Source organism: Strix uralensis, chromosome 21 (assembly GCF_047716275.1).
Source record: "Strix uralensis isolate ZFMK-TIS-50842 chromosome 21, bStrUra1, whole genome shotgun sequence".
In the NCBI taxonomy this organism is placed as follows: Eukaryota; Metazoa; Chordata; class Aves; order Strigiformes; family Strigidae; genus Strix; species Strix uralensis.
Window position 1 is genome coordinate 3,023,900 of NC_133992.1, and position 22,678 is coordinate 3,046,577.

General features: G+C 43.8%; 1 protein-coding gene across 13 annotated transcripts in view; it reads left to right on the top strand.

Moving 5' to 3' along the window:
- CACNA1B (calcium voltage-gated channel subunit alpha1 B) overlaps nt 1-22,678 on the top strand; it is a 311,698-nt gene that overhangs the window by 192,487 nt on the left and 96,533 nt on the right. For 8 of the 13 annotated variants that reach the window (XM_074890983.1, XM_074890985.1, XM_074890982.1 and 5 more), the window contains 4 exons: nt 1,521-1,638; nt 8,372-8,439; nt 13,558-13,664; nt 20,645-20,707. In XM_074890983.1, coding sequence (XP_074747084.1) covers nt 1,521-1,638; nt 8,372-8,439; nt 13,558-13,664; nt 20,645-20,707 — 356 coding nt within the window. The remainder of the gene's footprint in view (nt 1-1,520; nt 1,639-8,371; nt 8,440-13,557; nt 13,665-20,644; nt 20,708-22,678) is intronic. The other 5 variants (XM_074890994.1, XM_074890987.1, XM_074890989.1 and 2 more) reach the window with 1 other exon arrangement.

The following is a 22,678-nucleotide window of genomic DNA, read 5'->3' on the forward strand; positions in this document are numbered from 1 at the left end:
AGTGGGTTAGTCTTGGGCTCTGAATTCTGGTCTCTGAATTATTTGAGACCAGATTCTCCATTTAGGAAACAAGTTTGTGTATGCACTGTATGTCCTTGTGCCTATACAACTTGCTCTTAGCATATTGCTGTCATCAGCACCAACCCCGCAGCAAGAAATTTCCTCTCAGCAGCTGACGACTAGTCTGGAATTTGCAATTGTTTTGAGCATACTGTATGCACATGGGACTTGATTACTACAACACACATCATGCTTTGGGCTTTTTTTTTTGTTGTTTTTTTTTTTTCTACTAAACACAAAGACAACTCCCTATTTAGGAATTTGAGCTTCATATCCCAGTGGACATGTTTTAGTGTACTAAAAGTAACTATCATTTGACTCTGCCATGGCAGGCAGGTGAAGCGCTGCTCTGCCCAAAATGTTGCTGTGTTACAGTCATTGGTAAAGAACAGGAATGGCAGGCAATTCAGACTGGGGCAAAACTAGCATCTAGCATGACAAGGCTGTTTGAGGCTTAGGTGTTTTCACTTATTCTGATTAGTTTTTCTATTATTCATGTGTTTGCTAATTAGCTTCAGGTCAGTATCCAGAGCTGCAGCCAGGACAGCTCTGCAGAGCCAGGCTGCGGTTGTGCTCGCCTCTGTACAAGGGCACAGGAGAAACAGAGTCCCCTTCAAGCTACCCTTATCTGTCCTCATATGCATTTGGTTATTGCTTCTGTTTAGGGGTTTTTTTGTGGTTTGTGGCCATCTGGGTGGCTGAGGGTCTTTGTGGCCTCGGCAAGCAGGAAACCTGGAGAAGAACCCACTGTGGTGCAGCCCCCTGGCAAACCTTGCAGTGGTGGTGCTGCCCAGTGCCTGGCACTTGGAGTAGTGTTCATGCGTGCACCAGCTGCAGTAAAGCTGTCTGCAGCCCTGAGGAATAGCGGAAGGGGGTTGCAAGAGTTTCTCCTCCTGTTAGGCAGTCACTCAGTGCGTACAGTGCGTGTGGGTTGTGGGGGAGCTGAGCAAACCCTCTCTGTACAAAGTAAATGAAAGGAGTTGATGCTGGCAGAGGTCCCCCTCGGGGCACTGGGCTTAGGGGTTAGAGTTTTCTTAGGTCTGTGGGAAATGCCTCACATGGAGGTGTTGAAACTTCGTGTTTCTACATGACTTAAAAATGGAGAGAGGGTTGAAATTGTGCTGTGGGCGAAGTGTTGAAACGTGCCTTTTACTGCTTCTGCCTGCACGAGAGCCTACAGTCAGAGGTAGGGGGCAGGAATGCGGCAACGGGCCTCCCTCACCAGCGGTCCTCACTCCTCCTCAGCCCATGACAGAGGAGAAAGCTGCATCCAGCCCAGGGTGAGACCGTCCAGGGGGTTGATACCCAATACCCAATGTGCCACATTAGTGGGCTAATCAGTTTTCCCCCCCAAGACCAGTCCTGGATAGCATCAAGCTGCCTAGCTTGCCCAGACCTTACCTACTTTATCTTTCCTCTGAATCACCGTTTCTTCTTCTCTCTCGAATGTCGCTGTGCAGATCCTGACGGGGGAAGACTGGAACGCGGTGATGTACCACGGCATAGAGTCGCAGGGTGGCGTCCGCTCAGGGATGTTCTCCTCCATTTACTTCATTGTCCTGACATTGTTTGGTAACTGTATCCTTACATGTTGCCTTGTGTTAGTGGCACAGTGCTGGGGCACTAGAAGTATCTAGTTTTATTTAAATTCTCACACTCTCACTTACACTTTTTAAAACCAAATCATTGCTGTAACTTTGCTCCTTACAGCACCCAGGGTAACAGGTGTAAGTTGTCCATGTTGGTGTCACTTTTCTGATGGCAATGTAAGCATAGTCTTAATTAATTTTAATTTTCATGTTTTCCCTTAAGAATGTCCTATTATGAGTTAGTTTATGTTGTGGGAAGAATGACTGAAGTCAAATCAGAGCAGGACCTCTGTACCTTGAATATCTTCACAGATAGTTTGTACTAGATCAGGGGAAGGAAGAGTTGAAACTGGTTTGGTGTGTAGGTCAGGATCCAATCTCTTGGTGCCTTTGTCTACATGGCAGCTTAACCAGCTATGCTATTCCAAATGCCTGAAATTTTCTTGTCTCCACATAATGCTAAACACTTAAATCCAGATCTTGGGTTTCAGGCTCTGGGAGTATTCAGTCACATTCCAAGACCTGACACATGAAGTGTATGAAGATGTTTTGTTCTGCTTAGTCATGAAAATCTCTTAAGTGCAACAGGAAACTGGGAGCTTGTGTCCCCCCAAAATGCCCAGGGGGTCTGCTGGGGAGCCAGCAGCACTCTGACATGTGTTATCTCCCCAGAGAGGTTTAAGAAGGCAAGACCATAACAGTCACACGGAGGTGGGATTTGGAAAGGGAGGCTGTATTTTCTACAGAAATGAGCAAAGAGATTCTCTGATCTAAGAGCTGGGTATGATTAGGAGAGCCAGCAGAGCACAGTAGTTGATATGGCTCTGTCCCTGCCTTATGATGGGGGCTGCTGATGCTGTGTAGCATTGCTCACATTAACTAGGTACAAAGTTGGTGCGAGATGTTTGCTGGCTGCAGTGACAAGCTGTGTGGAGTCAAACAGAGCATCCTTAAAAATGGAAACTTAGAAACTGTTGCGTATATGAGGCAGCCCGGTTGGTTTGCTTGTTTTGTAAAATAGGGATAATAATGCTGAGCATTGCCACTCTGCTTGAGAGCTCTCCAGGGGGTTTCCCAGCAGTGTGAACCTTCTTGCTAGTTATGGTCCCACCATTTGTCTTTTCCTAGGAGTCCTGTTTGGGCTGGCAGCATCAGCTGGGTACCTAGGAGAAAGGGAAAGGTACATGGTGGGGAAATGCTTGTGGTAAAGACGTAGAGTTATTACAGACATAGACTGCTTCAGCTGACGGTCAAGATGACAAGAGATGACATGTCAGTGCCCATGGCCTGCATGGCAGGGCTCTGACACTTTGCTTTGCCTGAAATCTCCCCATTAGCACGAGGAACCGAGGCAGGGAACAGTGGAGCAGACAGTTTTTGAGCTGTGCTTGTCACACAAGTGTGTCTCTGTGGGATTTATCCCATTAATGTGCACTGTCAGAGCCAGAGCAGCTGTGATGCCCAGGCTGGCTCAGATACTATGTCAGACATCCGCCTCGTGGCGGGTGACATGCCTCCTTCCAGAAACACAAGGCTTTGGAAAACTGGGTCAGTGGAGAGCTGGGAGGGAGGGAGATCTCTAAATCCTCAGGGCTTGGCATTTGAAAATGAGATTAAGCTATAATCAGGCTTGACAGCAGAACTAAGAGAGAGACTTTTAACCTTAGAGCAGCTAAGATCCAGCATTTTTGAGGAACAGGATATAAATTCCCTCCTTGCACCTTTAATTCAGAGGGGGCTTCTCCCTTGTCTTTTAGTTTTCATTAAAAGGGAAAGAGCAGGGAGTGTTCAAGAGGAGGGAATAAGTACCTGGATCACCTATTGCCACTGCTGTGAATTTGGTATTTGCCTCTGCTTGCCCTGGCAGAGTGGTGAGTCGAAATCTTACCCACATTCTCCCCAAACGTCATCCTGGCAGAGAGCAGCTGTCTTGCTTTCCCTTCCGCTGTCCTGCTGCTGAGGAGATCCAGGAGGTGACTTTCCTGGCTGCTTCCCTGGGGCCATCTTCAGTACCTCTCCCATCCCCTTTGCTGGCAGTCGCATGCTGGTGGCACAACTCTGGTGCAGCCAGAGCACTCCTCGGGGCACTACCTGTGCATTCAGCATGGAGGATATGTCAGGTGTGATTCTTTAATTCTTCAGGAGCCCTGCAGATGGGGATGAGTTTGCTGCAGGTGCGTTTCTATGAGCACAAAGTACAGAGACCTGGCTAAGAAAGAGTAGCAACACTCAGAAACCCTTTTGTAGTGTCCTAGAAGACTTCTTTCACCAGCTTCTAGTGATCAGAGTTATAAACCTGAAGCAAATTATTAATTTCTATGGAGATTTACATCCCTGTTGGAGAATTAGAGGCCCAGATTGTCTCGGTAGAAACTTAGTCTGAGAGCATCAGTTGCTTTCACAGAGAGCTTGTAAGAGCCTTCCTGCATCACACGTAGACCTGTTCGCCTTTAAACACCATGGGTGGGAGGAGAAAACTGAGGCTGGAGTGGGTGGTGGAGGATGAGGGGTTAAATCTTTTCCTTGTCTGTTTACCGTGGGAATTGCAGCAGTAAGCCCACTAATGCTTGTGCTGATATTTCAAACAGTATTTCAGTAAGGTCAGTGCTACTCCTGCTTTTCACGAACTACAGTTTTGATGCTGAGAGCAAGCAGCAGGCAGTCATTTATCTCTGAGGGAAAGCTGAACTGTATGACTTACCAGGGACTTAAGTTATCATTAACTGTCAAAACATAACCAGGAACGTCTGAAAATAAAGTTTAGTCTGCCAGAAAAGAACAGTCCTGCATTTTTGCAGGAAATAAAATAGTCATTAATGTCAATGATGCTGCAGTCCCCCAGCAATGTTAAGGACAGGCGAGTATACAGGGTGAGGTACATTTTGAGCCTCGGGCTCACCTTCCCAAGGAGAGGCCCACAGCCCAGCAAACACCAGGAGGATGCCCTATAGAGAGCAGTCCAAGTTGTTGATTAGCTTAATTATAGGTTAAAGTGAACTGTCTTTTCTGCTCTAACTTGAGACTTCACAAAGGTCTCCCCCCTCTTCTTTATAGAACTCCCTCCAAAGAGCTTAAAAAGTGTACTCTTTTTATGCAGTGGATCTTTTTCATTTGTCAAGTGTGGATTTGCCACCAGCCCTTCCCACACAGACATTCACTGCAACTGAATTTCTTAAGTGGGACTTTTTGTATTTATTTTCTTATATCACTACCATGGAAATCAGCCTAAGCCCTTCTGGATGCCAACCAGCAAAAGGCACTTTGGTTCCTCTGCTGGGGGGGGGGGCGTTATTTTCAGTTTTTGAACACTGGCATTTGGTGAGTCCATTTTTAAGAGTTTAGGAAGATTGGATCAAATCTTGTTAGAGAATTGGCATTGGTGATTTTGAGTCATCTTGCAAAACCTACTCTTTTTGAACACGAGGGACTCCTTTCCTCTCCCAGAGCTGCTCGGGGCATTGTGATTGCTCTTTTTCATGAAGAAGAAAGGCAGGTGGGTGCTGGCTTTCCCTGTTTCTCACTGCAGCTCAGTTGTTTGCTTGAATCTGTTTACTTTTTCAAGGGACCATTGCAAGGAAAAGATCCAGAAACTTTGGATTTTTTAAGTCACAAGTCTTCACGTTACGCTCCCAGTTCCAGAGAGTCTGTGTGGAGCCAGACTTCCATGTCTGAATTGGTTTATTGCAAGTAGTATGATTAGAGTAACAGCAGGATTTGGCCCATTTTCTAGGAAATTACACCATGCCTGTATTTATTGTTATCCAGTTAATTGATAAATTGATGCATCTGTTGAGGAAAGAAAAAAAACCCAAAACAAAACATGAAAAACTTCAGAGGACCCTGAAATGAAAAGCAAGAAATGCCTAGAGTATGCTGCCCTTCCCCTTGCCCTTAGCTGCCATGCAGGAGAGCCATACTGAGCCCCAGCCACTGGCTCAGCTGGCCAGCGAGGCCCATGGGTCTGCCCAAGTTACACAGCCTGGACCAGAGGTTGGAGTTTGGGTGATATTTGGGAATCCCTGAGCTCTGCAGAAAGGGCTGAGGGACCTTTCTTGGGGCAGAAACACCCAAGTCTGCAAGATTGTGTCTGCTTGGAGATGGATCAAAACAGCCTGATCTGTTAAAAGAAAATTAATTTTATTTCCAGTGGTTGATTATGTTACACGAGACATTTTCAGCATGTGTGTGTAGGAGGCAGGGGTAGGAAGACAGTTTTATTACCGAGACATTTATTCCCCAAGCAGGAGCTTGGAAGTGTTTCCAATGTGTTGGAAGCACCCCAGAGAAGAAACCCAAATGGCTGTGGGCAGCGGTGCCCCAGCCCCCCCGCCTGCACCCCCAGCCCCCCTGCCTGCACCCCCAGCCTGCAAGGGACAGCCTCCTCTTGCCAACCCTCAGTTAAAAGCAAATGGGAAAATTAGTATCTTTGCAAATGAAAAGTTGATTGAGCTCTGACTTCAGCGTGGGAGGGAGGTGATAATTTCAGCATCGTCTTTCCCTTTTTCTTGTTCTTTATCTGCTGGGCTCACTGGGATTGAAGTGCTCCCACCCTGTGCTCCTCGCTATCCTGCTGGAGCGGAGGAAGGAGCAATTGATGGGCATCACATTTCAAACCTCAGTCTGTCCCAGGGGAATCATCTTCATGTGATAAAACCCTCCATCCCGTGTCACAAAACACAGAGAAAACCTGATGGATGACATGGCCTTTGCCTGGAGAAACTCCAGGCTCTGTGTCCCATCCCCTGCAGGGTTTGGCAGTCAGGATGCAGATGCAGATGCATCCTGAGAGATTAAATACAGCTCCTGCTTTCTACTGCCACAAGCAGAGGCTCCAATTTTGATAGGCATTCAGGCTCTGGAGACACTCATCTCAATGGGAATTAGAGATGTGAATGTCTGGTCCTGAAGTCTTGGTTGAATTATGCTTGGTAAAAGCTCTTGAGAGGGAAAGCAAAGTCTCTGAGCTGGGTGTCTGGGCCAACTTTGGTGCCTGTCTGCCCTGGAGAGTCTCCTGATGCCACGCCAGCATGGGGCAATGGCTCCCCAGCGGGCAGTGCCCGCAGGCAGCGTGCTGCCCCAAGGCTGCTGGAGCACGAGCATTTCTGGACACGCTCCTGTTCGGCAGAGATGACTGCAGCCGATGAATCAGCCTTGCGTGGCTCCTGGTTCCTCTCTTTATAGAGAAACCTCAGATGCCTCCTCCAGGCATCCTTCTGAGAAATGAAAAGCAATCAGAGGGGCACTGAGGCCAGGGTTTCCCAAAATCTCGTTGCAGGTTTGTCAGCACCCTAATTGCTCACACCTCGCCTCTCCTCCTCTCGCTGCCCTCGTCCCTCAGCCCTGCCTTCACCACGGCATCGCTTTGGGCGTTGCTTCCAACTCACAGACCAAAACAGGGGACACATTAACCCAACAGAAAATAACTGGATTAGTTGCCTAAAACTGCTGCTGTCATTTCACTCTGACCTGCATCTGGTCCCAGCCTTGGGTTTGGCTCTGCTGAGGACAGCGCAGTACAAACACAGTAGCAGCGCATTGCTGTTAAAGTCATTGTGACTCTCCAGAGGATAAATACTCATGAGATCAACTCCGTTCTCATGTACATTCATATTTAGAGGAGCAATCATAGCTTTACACAGCTGCAGAGTGAGTTACTCTCCTGTCACCAGGTAATGTGCAAGCGCAAAATGCGTTTTCTTCTTGGAGAATAGTTTAGACTTGGTTTTGCTTTGCTTGCTCTTCTTTCATATGCAAAGGTGTCTGATTTACAATTGTTCTGGGGCTGTTTTGTAGACACATAGCTGGATTACCAACAGTAAAATATATGAAGGGACAAGTAATAGCTGAAATCATTAAGTGGAAAAATGAAAATAAAATATGAATAAATAATTATAGGGAAATGGTATGTCTTAGTGATATAATGCAGTGCTCTGCAGAGAGACCCAGGCTAGCGTAGGCACTGGCAGTTGTTTAGCTGGTCTACATGCAATTTGGCCTGGACTAACGGCCCGTTTCCCAGCAGAGCTCATTAGCTTAGGCTGGGTGTCCTGCTAACAGGCTCTTCTATAGCTGTGCTCTGCGTGATGCTGCAGCATTCAGGATGGAGGATGTCCATGATGGTCTAATTGTCACATCGACTTCAGTGTGATAAGTCATGATAGTTTCCTCCCACCAGTATGTAATGCAGCAGTGACCTAAGCTTAACTTTTTCATGGTTCCCAATGCCTTTATATAGCTATATGTATATATTATGCAAATGTTGGCTTTAAAATTACCAATTTCAAGGAGCTCTTGCAGTTGTCCTTTTAAACAGGAGGGAAAAATGAAGGTGAAATCCTCTCTGTGTGTGTGTGTGTGTATGGACAGCGTAGGTGTGGATTTTCTGGAATGAAAAAACAGGGGCTGTTGTGTCTCTAGGACCACCATGTGGTCCCATACCGATTGCACCTACAGCCCTGTAAATCCCATCTGCTCAGCACGTTTGTGGATCTTCACCAGGGACATGTGCTGGGGAAGGGACAAATGGGTGTCCAGTACCTGCTGCAGAGCTGGCTCCCAGCAGAAGTGGGTGAGTTAGAAATGAAGACAAAGCAATGGTGCAATGGGTCAATCCATAATATACTGATGATTGCCAGTGGGGAAAGAGGGGTAGTGGCAGCAGAAGGGAAACAGTTTGCTGCATCTGCTGTGTGAAGGCTTTTTCCTTAGCTGCTCCCCTAAAGATACGCTCCTGAATGTCTTCTTGGCTATCGCTGTTGACAATCTAGCAAATGCCCAAGAGCTGACCAAGGTATGTACAAGATTTCTGTTTCTTCAAACTTAGAGCACAGCTGCTGGATCTAAAGCACATGTTACTGACCCTTCCAGACACCCTGAGATTTCCTCTAGCGCCCGTTCATGCGGTATCTCTGTTTACCAGTTTGCGTTGCAGAGAGGGACCTGGAGGTTTATTCTTGTTCAGATTTGTTTCATTTCAGGCTTGTTTCAATGAACTATTTCATGTTCCTTGGTTTTGTTTTATCACAGAGTGGGTAGTGGGCATTGCTCATCTCATAGCTGCATGGAGGTGCACAGGCATTCGTAGCATTTGCTGTTTTCAAGAGCAGAGGCGAAGCAATTAATGGGTTTTGGCTGACTTGGAGCTGAGACATGGGGAAACGCAGGTGGTGTATTGCTGCTTTTGCTGTGTCACACGAATGTTTCATACCTTGCTGAGTTTTGGGATGATTCAAAGAATTAACGTTCTCCAATCAGCTCCCTGGAAAACAACTAGCAGAGGCTATTGTGAATTCTCTGTGAAGATGTTATAATCTTCCTGCCTTTCACCAGGTGCAAGAGAAATCTGAGGCACCAGCCCAAGTGCAGGCAGAAAGCCAGGTACTGGCAAGAGATGGAAATGACACCTATGTAACTTCCCTGGATGCGCAGATTTATATTGGAGCATTCCCTATGGAGAAAATCTTGCAGCCTCAGTATTGCGCAGGAAGGTTTGCAAGTGCTGCAGTTTGTATTTGCCTAATTACATACTTCAGATTTCTCATTGTAGCGTACTCAGTTGTATTTGTGAGGCAGCATTAGATTTCTTTTGCACGTTTCTAGTTTGTTCTCACCAAGTGGATAAGAACATGTACACCCCGTTGCTGTGCTGCTGCCATTGCCGTGTCACTGACCTGCTAGTGGCAAAGGAAGCACCGTATCCACTTTAGCAGTTGTATTTTACAAGCTTTAACTCATATACTCCCTATAGAGCAAGAGGATCACTAACCATGTGCTTCTGCAGCAGTGAGCAAAGATGTTTTCTCTTTTCGGAGTTGTAGAAAGGTGCAGTAGCTCATGGATACATGATGCAACTCCACAGTTCAGGGACACAGAGATTTCTAGGAGTTTCCTACCCCACTCCAGCTGCTGAAGACCAAAACAGCCAACCGTTCTGAGCTAAAATCCACGTGTCTGTTGCAGCTGAGCTTGTCTTTACCAGCTCTCCTTTTCTGCTGTGGAGCTGTGTGGCCAGCTTCAGCTTCCAGCTTTGACTGATAGCTGATACCCAGTGCAGACCGTCCGAGAAGGCTGGTGGCTCTCAGGTGCATAATAAATGTTCCTATGTCTCTGAGACCATGTTCGTTCTGTATCCCTCCTCTCTTATAATGCAGCTCAAGGCTGTGTTTAATGGCTCTCAGTGTTTTTTTCTGGAGAAGTTTTTCCCATATAGCAGCTTGGCTGTTTCTGTTCTTTCTAAAGCCCCCAGAAATCTCCAGCCTGGAGGCATGCATCCTCCCAGCCTGTTCAGGAGATTTACAGGCATTCCTTGCATGTGCTAAGAGAGAGGATCAGGCCCAGCACAATTCTTGGATAATGAAGCTCATCCTACTTCTTAATCCTTTTAGTGCTTTCTTGTGAATATTTCAGCAGCTGACTGGGACAGTTAGAAACCTGACTTTGTTGATGTTTATAAAGTATAATTAAATATTGATGGATTTGGCAGCATTGCCAAATCATAAAGCTTCTCGAGAAACTGTTTTTTCTTTAATTTTATTTATGATCCCAAAAAACCACTAGGGCTTTCAAAAGAAGAGAAAAAAAAGATAAAAGTAATTCAATTATATAGCATACCTGGAGAACGAGGGATTTATTGCTAAGTAAATATGATCATGCAAAACCAAAATTGGCCCGGAGATATAATTAAGTTACTCAGGAGTAAGTTGATCTCAGGAGACTTTCTTGACATTTATGCTGTAAAACTAATCGAGATCAGTGCTGCATATAATGTGGGAAAACCATAAGCAGTTTGCAGCTGCCTCTGTTTTGGAAAGACAGAAAGCTTTCCAGCTAACCTCAGGACTGAAACATTTCAACCAGTGTTTCCACTTCTGGATGTTAATTTGGACTTCTTTTATCATGGCATTTCAACATTTCTCAGTAGCCTTAGCTGGGCTTTGTGACCTGTAACAGAAGTTATCAGAATTATAACTATATTTAACTCAAGCTTGATCATCCGATGTCTCTTAAAAACTCACCAGTAGTTTAGAATGACTCATTTTTTTGGAAAAATAAAAGAATCACCTTCTTTGCTTTGAATATATTAAGAATCTGTTCTCCAGCCTCCACCTCTCCCTCTCCAGGTCTCTCTCCTCCTCTTCCTGTTCTGGCTCTCCTTTAACACTGACTTAAACTCTGCCAACTAAATTTCTAGCGATTTCTCAGAACTGTCCTCAATCTCTTTGGATTGCCTATCCCCTAGTTTTTTCCATATATTGACAGGTTTTTCTTCCTGTTCACTCATTCAGAGTGGAATCTAAAATTGCCCCCAAAGTTTGCTTTTAAACTCTTCTCTCTGCTGACCATCCCACAATACCTCCGGTGACACACAGCAGTTCATTCTTCATCCTCATTAAACTGGCACATAAAGCTGCCACAAGTGACCCTTTATCTTCCTAAATATCCTAAAGCACAAAGTGTGTTCTCTGATCTCTGTGCACTGCCAGCAATCCCCGAGAAGGCAGTATAAAAGCATGCAATGTGGGATAGGAGGACTGTGTGAATTTTACATAAAAACGCATAAAAATATATTAAAAAAGTTGAGAAATCCCCAGAAATAATGGACTAAAGTGAGTGGCAAAAACAAGAGTCTAACATCTGTGAAGACACCTCCTCCTCCTTCCCAATGGAGAGGGCTTTAATTGGGTGAACTTGATAAAGAAAAGTCAGTGTTAACCATGCACATCATTATGGGTAGCACCGAAGATAGGTTTTACCACGTGATAACCTGTGTGGTTTAAATGAAGATTTACAGCTCTAGAAAACAGAAAGGAAACATAAGAGAGATGCCCTTATAGGTAGGGCCTTTATATGCACTCGTCCCTATATAATGACGGTGACTGGGCTGTTGATGGGAGGTGGGATGGATGGATGTTGCCATCGCAGCTCAGAGCTGGCTACAGACATGCACCGTCACACCCCTGCGTGCTTCAAACAGAACAAGATGAGCCTCTGCTCCAGGGAGACCTGGCACTGTAAATATCAGGAAAAAAATTAATTAATTTTTGTAGTGACTCTTCAATCTCTGGGTGGAAGGAGCTACAGAAATATTATTAAGTGGTCATCTGCTAAAGAGCATTCTTGTTCTGAGTGAGGGGCTGCTGTGTTTATAATGACAATGGATATTTTCTGCTGTTACTTTGAGATATCGAATCCAGCAGAACTGCTGACGAGAGAATGTAGTTGAAGATACCAATTTTAAAGAGGTAGTAAAAACTGCACCTGGTGCTTTAGGTGCACAGAAAGACAAATCAAGAGCCTTTGACTGTCTGTGGCTTTAAAACTGCTAGAGACTCAAGAGAAGAAACAACTTGAAGATACCTGCAGAATGAAAGGAAAACCTTAAAAGCCTTCTTATTTGGGGGCCTTATTTCTCAAAAGATTCATATTCTGCAGATGCCGTTGATTTACAACAAGCTTCCAAACCATTGATAAATTTACTGGAAGTTGGCAGTTGAGAAATACTGACTTTGTATAATCATTCAGCAGGGCTTTTTTTCATGGCCTGTCTCAGATTCTTCATTCTCTACAGTAAGAATTTACCTGTTATAGGTTTGCTAATATTTGGAAAGGAAAAACAAAATATTTAAATTTTAATAGTAGCAAATTTTTTATTAGTTTTCCATCATTTCTTTTTCCTCCTAAAGGGGAAAAGGAAAACAGTTTCACAATGAGTTCAGTTTAAGCAAATAACACCAAAGGAATTGTTTATGCATGTGGTATTCCGGATGGATAAATCTATTTCAAAGCTAGATGTCTTACTGTCTGCTCTCATTATTTTAGGCATAACTGTTTCACAGCATTGCCTTTGAAGAGCAGAGGTAGACCCCTGGCGTTTCATAAAGTTTGACAGAAGAGCCTGTGACTGCTCTCGTCTTGACGTGTGGTTATTCCCTGAATATGTGTGATGCTGACATTGCCATCAGAGGGTCTGTGTTTATCCTGCCATGATTTTACTGTCTAAATTGACTGGCTAGAAAGGTCAAGGGAAGTTTAACCTAGGTGGCCACTGAAAATGACCCAGGCTGTTTCTTTGCCTTTTGCCCTCTTCTCATTGCTTAAGATCCTGTAGTTCGAGCAGTATTTCTCTTGTCGTTACACCAGGTAGGGAAATAAATCACAGTTGCACTCTGTGGGAACTTGCAATGCCAACAGAGGTTAAAAATCCACATGATCGGGGTGGGGGGGATAAGCAGAAGTCATGAACATAGCCATCTTTCTGATCTATCCTTGAGTCTACAGACTATGCTTTAGTATGGCTCCTCCTTTCTGTTTTCACCCTGTATGTCCACAGTGATTCAGCTGAAATAAGAGGAAATATCTGGGATAAAACTGGTATGAGCAGGACCATTCAAATCCAGTATTGTTTACTGGACTTACTGTTTCAGAAAAGTCACATTGGCAAGGAGTCATGAAGAATTTAGGAGTCTGTCTCATACATTTCAGTACGATGTAGGCTTTAGAGTGTTTTTACATATGCAGGTCTGAGATAAATGGGGCTCACTTCATCCCAGAAATGTCACACTTGTGGTCAGGTCTCTCCCTGCCCTGTCATAGTCTCTTACCCGAATGCTAAGTGATAAGAGGACACCCAGAAGATGTAAGAAAGCTTTGTGAGGTAGATGTAATCCTGGTAAAAATGCACTGAGCACTTGACCAAACTTTTCATTTCTCATCTTGACCAGTTGTTGTTGGCACCAAGACCCTACCCAGGGGTCCTTGCAAGAAGTTATGAAATTCTGCCTTATTTTAATGAGTTTCCACCGTTCTCACAGTACAGCAGTAACAGTCACATATAACGTGTGCCTTGGGGATCTCTGGTTATTGTTGTTACGTGATGCATGCTCTGATTTCTCTTGATTTTCCACACCAGGATGAGGAGGAGATGGAGGAAGCCACCAATCAAAAGCTCGCCCTGCAAAAGGCCAAGGAAGTGGCAGAAGTGAGCCCCATGTCTGCAGCTAACATTTCCATAGCTGCGTAAGCATTATTTTATTATTTGGGAACTTTATAATTTTGTTTCTGGTCTTCAGTGTCGATATATGTCTGTTCAAGTGGAGCATCCCATAGTACTCTGTGAGCCCTTTTATACCATCTCTGTTACGGACAGGGCTTTAGGTTGACTGAATACTTCAGCGCTGATTGCTTAACCATGAATTTAATTATTTCTTTTAGTTTGTTTTTCTTTGTAATGTCTCATCTTTTGCCTCGCTATAAATAACTATTTTAGAAGGATTTTTTTTAAGCTGTCCTAGGATAGATTTCACCAGGTGAAGTGTTACCATTTCACTTTGGATTTTTAATTACGAGAGGTATGTGTGCACATAATGTATTAACTATTCTTTAATGATCTCTGCTTTGAGAATTTAAGTGTAAAGGCATCCTCCTAAATATCAGACAGACAAATATGCTTAAATACTCCGCTGTTTGAAAGAGTGCTGGATTGAATAAAACCATATATGTGAACAGTCACTGGTTTGTAGCTAGAAACATCAATTTGCATTTTCAGTTGCAGGCTTTTCTGCATGAATGTGGACATATGCCAGATTCTGTGATACCAGAATCCTTAGAAAATGTTGCCTTGGGGCCCACCTTTCCATATATACTGGTCTAAACTGAAGTGAAAAAATTATGTGTAGGTGGAAATACTTGTCCAGATGTTGCTGAGGTCAGTGCAGAGTTCTGCCTGCATGGTATTACGGGCCTGTGTTTGAGATGTGCCTACCTTGCATGGATTTACTGAAAGGTATGTTCTTCTTAAAGGCTCATTTAGTTCTTCTGGAATTTTAGCATCAGGACTACCAGCATCAAAAAATTTTGTCGTGCATTTTACTGAGAGCTGCTGATATTTTCCAGACCCCTTTTGCAGGGGAGACCTCCAAAGCCTGGAAAAGCTAGAGCATAGAAAAAGAAATTTCCTGTTCAATTTTATTGCAAAGTATCTGAAACGCAGCAGAATCCCTGTTTGTTCCTTCAGTGTAAATCTCTTGAGACCCTTGTTACTGGGCGTTTAATCCACTTCATCAAAGACAATAGGCCAAATGGAGCCAGTTCATTATATGTGAAGGAAAATAATATTATTAATTTGACTATTTTATTCTTCTTACCATTTTATTTTGCCATTACTGCTTTAATCAGCTCCTATTTATGCTGTGTCTGTTTGCTGGTTTTAAATATAATCCTTTTCTTACAGTGATTTCCTGTTGAGTCTTGAAAAGAAGTTAAATGAGGATATTTGCTCTTGTTCTTTGATGAAATTCCTGGTACTGTTATTTTAAAATGCAAGATAATGAAGCATATTTTCTTCTTTTTCAATGAAAAGCATAGTGCATGTGAAGATTTCTTAGAAATCGGAAAAAAACCCACTTCAATGGAGCTAAGATTTCATACCACATTGTTAGTTGCTTAAAATAACCTTATTCCATGATTTTTCACCAGGCTTTCACCTGGTTTTCAATATCGCAGGGCCAGTTTTGTGACCACAATTGAAAGTGAGTACAAAATTGAGGATTTCTGCTTATTTTGACTCAAACTGTATCCCTACCTGCCACATTTGTCCAGGCAGGTAATCAGGATTACAAATGAGCACATTTGAAGGTGCAGTCGATCGCTCCCACATCTAACCACTGCAACATCGTGCATGCTGTGGAGGAGCCATCATCTAACAACTGTCGCGTGACTTCTTGTTATCTCTGCTTTAGTGCCAGTGAGGTGCTTACAAGGCCATTCAGAAAGCTCACAGGGCTTGAGTTTGGAAAAAAACCACGTTGTCAATGGTTGATGACCGAATGGATAATGACATAGAGGAAAAGGCAAGGGAGAAGTCAGGTGTTTTCTAAGACAGAAATAGGTGTGTGGATGGATTGCTGGCTCATGAGCCAAATATATTTAATGAATGCATGCCAAAGCAATTTGTTTAACACATAAATACATCCATAATGAACTCCAAAGGGGCTTAGCAGCTACAGCTTTCAGGTTAGCAGCACCCACTCCTTACATTTCTCTATCCAATACAGTAGGGCTAATGACAGGGACCCATGGCTGGCAGCCAAATGTACCTCGTTACTTCATTTCCTATGCTTTTAAACTACACAGTGGTCCTTAAGATGGAGCAGATGCCATGTTGATGGCAAGACTTGTCAGATCAAGCCTCTGAGGCAATTCAGAGCTGGACATGCCAAGAATGGAAAAAGTCCGGGCGTGCTTGGAAACAGGATATTTGGCATATGGAAATATCATCACAAAAAGCAAACACCTGTAGGGCTTGGGTACCCTTAAGCGGGTGGTGAGCAGCGGCTGGGAAAAACGGTGACTGAGCTGCTAAAGGCCTTCTGCAAAGGTGGGTCTACCCTATCAGTTCTTATTTTTATTTTCTCCTAAGGGATATTTTTTAGTTTGATGATTTGATTTTTTTTTTTCATAACATATGAAAATTAATTTCTGTAACAACAGGGTCAATGTTCTGACAACATCAATTTTTCTCTACCTGCATCAGTCAAAACAGGTCTCTCTGGTGTTAGCAGAGGGCACCGTGACTTGCATTTCCTTAGTCACGATGTTCATGTTCCCAGCATGCTTGTCCACCTCCCACAGGGGTGATAAAGCTGTCCTGGGGCTGAGTCTGGTGAAAACCATATCGGGTCCTCTGCTGTTTCACTGACAAGGTGCTATTCTTGCTCTTTGCTTCTTTCCCCTGTCAGTCCTATGTCAAGGACTGAGAGTGTGTATCTTCCCCCGAGCCTCCTTCCAGGCCATTCCATACTCTGTAGTGTGGTATCTGCTCATTTTTCCTGTGCTAATAGAGCGTGCACTTGCGGTTTGTATGCTCCTGCGTCTGCAGTTTATCTGCACCAGTTCTTCTGCTCACCTCTGTCATCCAAGCCTCTCTTCCAGGAAATATTCAATTTATTGCATCAGTTGCAAAATGTCATTTCCTAGGCATAAGAAACTAGTTGCTTATTTAGCGTGTCAGCCTGCTTGGAGGGTCCGAAGAGCCACCTTCACCTTTACAGATGCAGCCGGCTGCTGTGTGAGCCACGAATTGTTTTGTGGTTGATAGATGGTGAAGTGCTACAGTGTCATGGGAATCAGTTTTAATAAATATTATTACAGTGGCGTCAAGATATCATCTATCTTGCAACTGACTCAGAGTGCTTTACTACAATATTCTACCTGTATGTGGTTCATAGCTCCTACTTCATCAATCTCCCAGGATTTCTATGGTTTATCTTTTGTTCCACCAAAGGGACTTAACAAACAGATTTGTCTGACCACAGTTTGTTTTTTCACCTGGTGAACTCTACCCTGAATGGGCGTTTTTCTTCTGTGGTTTTTCAGGATTAAAAGCTAGGATGGTACGTTGTTTTTTTGTCATTGATGCGATGTTTGGTTTAAAACAGAATATATGTTTAACATGTGTTATTGCATTTTAATTTGAGCCCATTGTTTCGTTCTTATTTTTGTGATTTTTTTTTTTGTTTGTTTGTTTGTTTGTTTTCTGTTTAGCATTTTCCTTGCTTTGTTGTTTCTGGAGGTGAGTTTTTGGGTTTGTTCTGTTTGCCCAGCATTGTCTTTAAGACCCTCTGTTTCGTACAACATTTAAACCACTCAGCCTCTTGAACTGAGCGACTGTACAGACTGATGGGTCTTTAGAGCAAACCATTGGTGCAGCTTCCTCGGCGGTCAGAATGGAGGAGGGGGGACAAGGGGGAAATGACGCAGGCAGTGGATGTACAAAGCACTTCACGATGCTGCTGTAAAGGTGCCCGTGGAAGGGAGAGCTGTCAGGCTCATTCCCGGGTGTCAGACAAAGACCCCAATGCAAACATGGGTTTATTTTCTGTATTTGCCTAATTTGAAGCCTGAACTCCCCACGTTTGAGTTCCTCCTCCGCCTTTCCTATTCCAGAGATGCACCAATGGCACGTACAAAAGGGGCTGCAATAAGCACACCCAGCCCAGCGTGGGCCAGCAGACCAGCCGGAGAGGACACGAGCTGTGGCTCCCCTAGCACCCAGAGCCCTTGTGTTTTCCAGTGACCTCTCTTCACCTTTTCTTAGGAAAAGTCTTAAAATAACAATCACAACAGCAAACAAATGCTAAATTTGTAGGAACCTGCCAGGCAGTTATGTTGAAGTCATGCTGAGTGAAACTTTTTGCATTTTGTTACTTATGGCTTTTTTTAAATTCCGGGTAGTAATGGGTTACAGTTGTAGCCAGACCCAAGGAAATTATTTAAGCATCGGTATAGGGTGTGAATTCTGGATGGGAGGAGAACTTCCCAGGTGTGGTGGATGAAACTTCATTGACAGTGGCAGAGACAGTTCATGCAATGTGGGCACCAGACCTAAACACAGTCTATAGAACTGCCCACTGCCGTTTTTCAAAGCTACATGTGCTTCCCAGGACAACCTTCCGACCTCTAAAGACATCTGCCTCTCTCCAGGCTCTGAGTGGTTTCTGCTGGTCCCTCACGTGGTTGTTCAAAGCAGTTTAGATTTTAATTGCATGCCCACAGGTTAACGTGAGCAAGTTGACTACTCATTAGAAAAGTGCCAAGAGCAAATACAGGTGGCACATCATTTCACAGTGACTTCTCAGAGTGATCTGTCCCTTTTGTACAGCTCTGGGGATGAAGGGGGTGGAGTTGTTCTGTTTCTCCAGGACATTTTCCATCTCAGAGGTTCCATATTTTCCTTTTGCCTTGGGAATACTGTGGTCTGTTTTCAAATCCCTGTTGGGCTGTTGGTACCCAACAGGAACCAGCAAGAAGTATGCCTGAATACCCAGCCCATAAAACGTTCTGTGGTGGGTGATGTGTAGATTAGAAGAAGTGTTCTTCTTCTCTTGCTGGCTTGTGATTTCTTCCCTTTCTCTTTTCCCCTGAAGTGTGTTGATGTGTGAGGTACTGTGATTCCTCCCGTTAGCTTACCTTTTTACCCTTGCTGTTGGTGTAACGGTGACTCAGCTACACCTAAAGACACTCTCTTGTACTCTGTCCCTCATGGATGGTAAGTAGCATTGAGCAAAGCTCAAGTATTTCTGTCATTTTGATTTGGAAAAGGAGGCTGTCTTTGCTTTGTGGCTTTACACCCTGCAGTTCCAGCACAAATTTAGTCAAATTTATGGTTTCAAAAAAGCAGACTCCAGCAATGGGAGCAGAGGAGTGAACCTGGAGTGCTGCAGGACTTGCATAACGTTGGCTGGCCAGGTTACAAGGATACTTGGCAGGATCAGAGCGTGGCCTCCATTCTGCACTGCACCAAACGAGGCAGGGATAAACAGAAAGGTTCGTTCAAGCCTCCTGCCGAGAGATGTTGAGATCTGCTTTCAGCAATTAAAAACAAAATTTCCACAGGTATTGCACAGTGTTGGTGCTGACTTTCAGGTAAATTAGGGCAGCCCAGTACATTCTCCTCCATCGTGAGTTTTCCACCTGTTTTGCCCAATAAATTTCTTACCTACGCTTGAGGCATTTATACAGTCAAGAGCTATTTCTCTGCAGGTTTTAGCTGACATCCTGGGGGTTCAGCATCCAGCCAAAGAAAGGGGTCCCCAGCTTGAGCAACCTGGAAACAATAATTATTTTTGGCAAGCAAGCAGGGCATGCCCACCCCACTTTGACTCCTGCTTCCATTTCATTTGGCATGGTACAAATGCAGGAATACTGAAGTTTAAGTAAAATACTTTACCTGACTGTTCAGCAGATTATTTGCTCCAGGCAAAACTTTTATGATGCCTTTCATAATTTCTCTTATATTCGTTCCAGGTTTCTTGATCTCTGGATTGTTGTGTTATATACTTTACCTGGGCCAACATTTCTGTTCAGAATAATCCATTAATTTTAAGTAAATGTATATTTAAAACTCTACTTATATCCAAAGAACATTAGATTTTAACTGTACCTTCTGGTTTGCTAGTATTGTTAAAAGATTAAAACTCTCATGGAAGCAGGAGAAAAAATGCTGCAACTGAAAAGGCAAATTCAGGAGGTGAAGGGATTTTATTTTCAGTCTTTGGGAGGGTTCTTTGGATGATGTAGATTTATAAAAATTATTGTTTATAACTATGAAAAAATTAGTGCCTCAAGCCAAGATCTATCAAGATATTTAGAATTTTCTGTAGATTCCCTGCCAAAGGAAGAATAAACTCTTTCTGTGTAAGTCAGAGATTTCTGTATTTAGAACCCCCCACGTATAATGGTGTTTATACAAACACTGGATGGAGGAGAATCTACAAAATTACTTGTGAACTGAAACAAGCTCCGTTCAATAAAGTGTAATGCCCTGCCTCAGCTGCAGCAGACCTGTGGTTCTTAGACACGGTGAGCCGTATTTGGACAGTCTGAGCTCAGGCACATCCCCATGCCTGTCAGAGGAGAGAGGTAGGTGCCTCTGAAGAGCAAATCTGAGGCAGGGACAGAGGAGAAGCAGCCTTGCAGCAGGCCCAGGGTCCTAACGGCAGCCCATGCTCTTCGCTGTGCTGACTTCTTCCTTGTACACAGGGCCAGAGCAGGAGTAGCATCCTGCTCCCCCTCGGAAGTTATTTGCAGCACAGCTGTAAAAGCAATCACCACCTGTTTCTACAAAGACCTCTACCCTGAGGTCCTAGAGATGGCTTCTGTGGAGGACTTGTTTTGTGTGAGTATAGTATACGGAGGCATAAAGTCCTAATGTCATCATGTGGCTTTTGGTTCACCTTTTAATTTTTTTCCCTTTTGGTTCCATTTTGATTCTTTGGTTGTTTCCTTGTTAACTAGAAGGTGGTGTGTCTGTGGCTTCCACACTTTCTGAAGCTTGCCTGGTCTCCTACCAAGATGCACGCTGCAGTCTGCATTCAATAGGACACAGCCTGTATGAGTCTCTTCCCGATGTCTTTTATGGGTTCTCTTCTCTTCTTTTTTTTTTTTTTTTCTTTTCTCACTTTTTGTTTTCTTTGTTTGTTTTGTTTTTGCATGTGCAGTTTTGTAAAGCAAACTCGAGGTACTGTATCTCGCAGCTCGTCAGTCTCCAGCGTAAATTCACCGTGAGTTGCTCTCTGTTACAATATTCAGTAAATGGATTTATGATATATATCTCTATATTTATAAACCTCCCTCTTTCCCCTTCTCCTGATGCCTTCACTCCCACCCTTGTTTTTTCCAAAAATCATTTCCATCATTGTGGAAAGCCTCCAGACCAACATATGGTGGAAGGACTGGAAGGTGTATGACATTGCCATATAATGCTTGTGATTTGATCGTGAGCAACTCTGTAGTGTTTCATACATTGACTGTGATCTTTTTTTTCCCCCCCTTTTTTTCCCTTCTTTCATTTTTCTCCTATCCTCATATTTTCCTTTGTTCCTTCCTTAACTATTTTCCCTCTTCTGTCTGCTCTCATTTGATGGTTCGTCTTGTTCTCACTTGTATTTTTGTTCTCTGTGTTTATTATGCACTGGGCTGATGGCTTTGATGTTCCACCAGTGTTTGCACTTATGGTTCAATAGGAGAACAGGGGCCCACCATGAGTGCACTCTTTAAATGAAAGCTGGAGGAGGACTTTAAAAGAAACTTCTGGAAATGGGGCCCAAGTGAGACCAAATTGGAAAACTGCATAAACATCCTTGGGAAACTTATACTTATGAGAGCACTAGTTATGCCTGTGCTCTCTAACCTTCTCAAGTTGGGGCTTAAAGCTACAGATACTGTAAAAATGAGGCACTCAGCAAGCTCCTATGTACCTGTGGTTGAGCGAACACAGTGGTAGACCTTCCATTCACTCCATGCACTTCCTAACAAACAAATCTTGCTGGCTTTGCTGTGAATCACAGGTGTGCTTTGACACAGATGCAGGTTTGTAGAAAATACCACTGTTCCCTGCTGACTAATACAACAAAACTTGTCATCAGCTTCTCATCAACCCATCTTAGTGTCTTTGCTTTGGGTTATACTTTTACCGTTTGACGTTATCTTTCTTCTTTAATGCTTTTGGAGAGACAAGTAAGTGCAATTCAAACACACATGGGTTTGTCCTTACGTGCACCATAGCAGGTACCAAAGGCACGGTGAAACAAAGGAGGTTTTCCACCAGCTTCCTGACATCTTCCTTTTTCTCTGAGTGTTTTGGGGGTCCTTGACATGTTTGTATTAAAAATACATTGATACAATGTGTAAGTTTAGCTTTTGTGACCAAGATTGAATTTTTGCAACTAGCAAAAGTCGGTGTGACATGTCTGTGCTAAGGTCTGAGATCTCACAGGGTTGGGACAGTGAAAATTAGGTGAATAAACGAGACCAAGGCATCTTTTGGCTCATATCTTCCAATGCATTTCCTGGCTGCTGAGACTCTTGACAGGCAGAAAGGTGCAGAGGGAGGTCTGTTGCCCTTTGGGTCTCTCTCACCCCGCCTTACCCTGGCAGGAGGGAGGGGAAGGTTGAAGGTGTTAATGGAGGAGAGGTGCTGCTGAGCTGCCTTCTCCTCAACACTTGAATTTCCTCCAGTAGAAGTTGCACTAAACCCGTCTGAGGCAGTTTTTGCACAATTAGGAATAAAGCCTTGAAAGAATGAAGAGTTTGGCCCCTTTTCCAAACTTCCAGAGACAGAGCTGCATTTTAAAAGGATGAAAGCAAAGTGTAGGTACTAAAATCCTCCTTGGAAGGAGGATTTGCCCACTTTTGGAAGCATTTGCCATTTAGGTCTGTTGCTAACTCCCCAGCAGCAATAGAGACAGTATAATAGAGGTTTCTTTTGCTGGTATGACTCACATCTGTTCTCTGAACAGGATAAATTTTTACTGCAAAAAGCTGTAACTGAGGTTTCTCATCCTCTTTAACATTTCTATGCACTGTCTGGGCAGTAATTTGTAATTTCCTATGCAAACCGGGGCTGGTTTTGACAGATGAGCTGAGTGTGCATTTTCTTTTCTGTGGGTATCTAAAGAGCATTTCCCCAGCAAAACTCCATGTTTTGATTAACTAAATGACTGTACCCCATAACAGTGTGCTATGTATAAAAG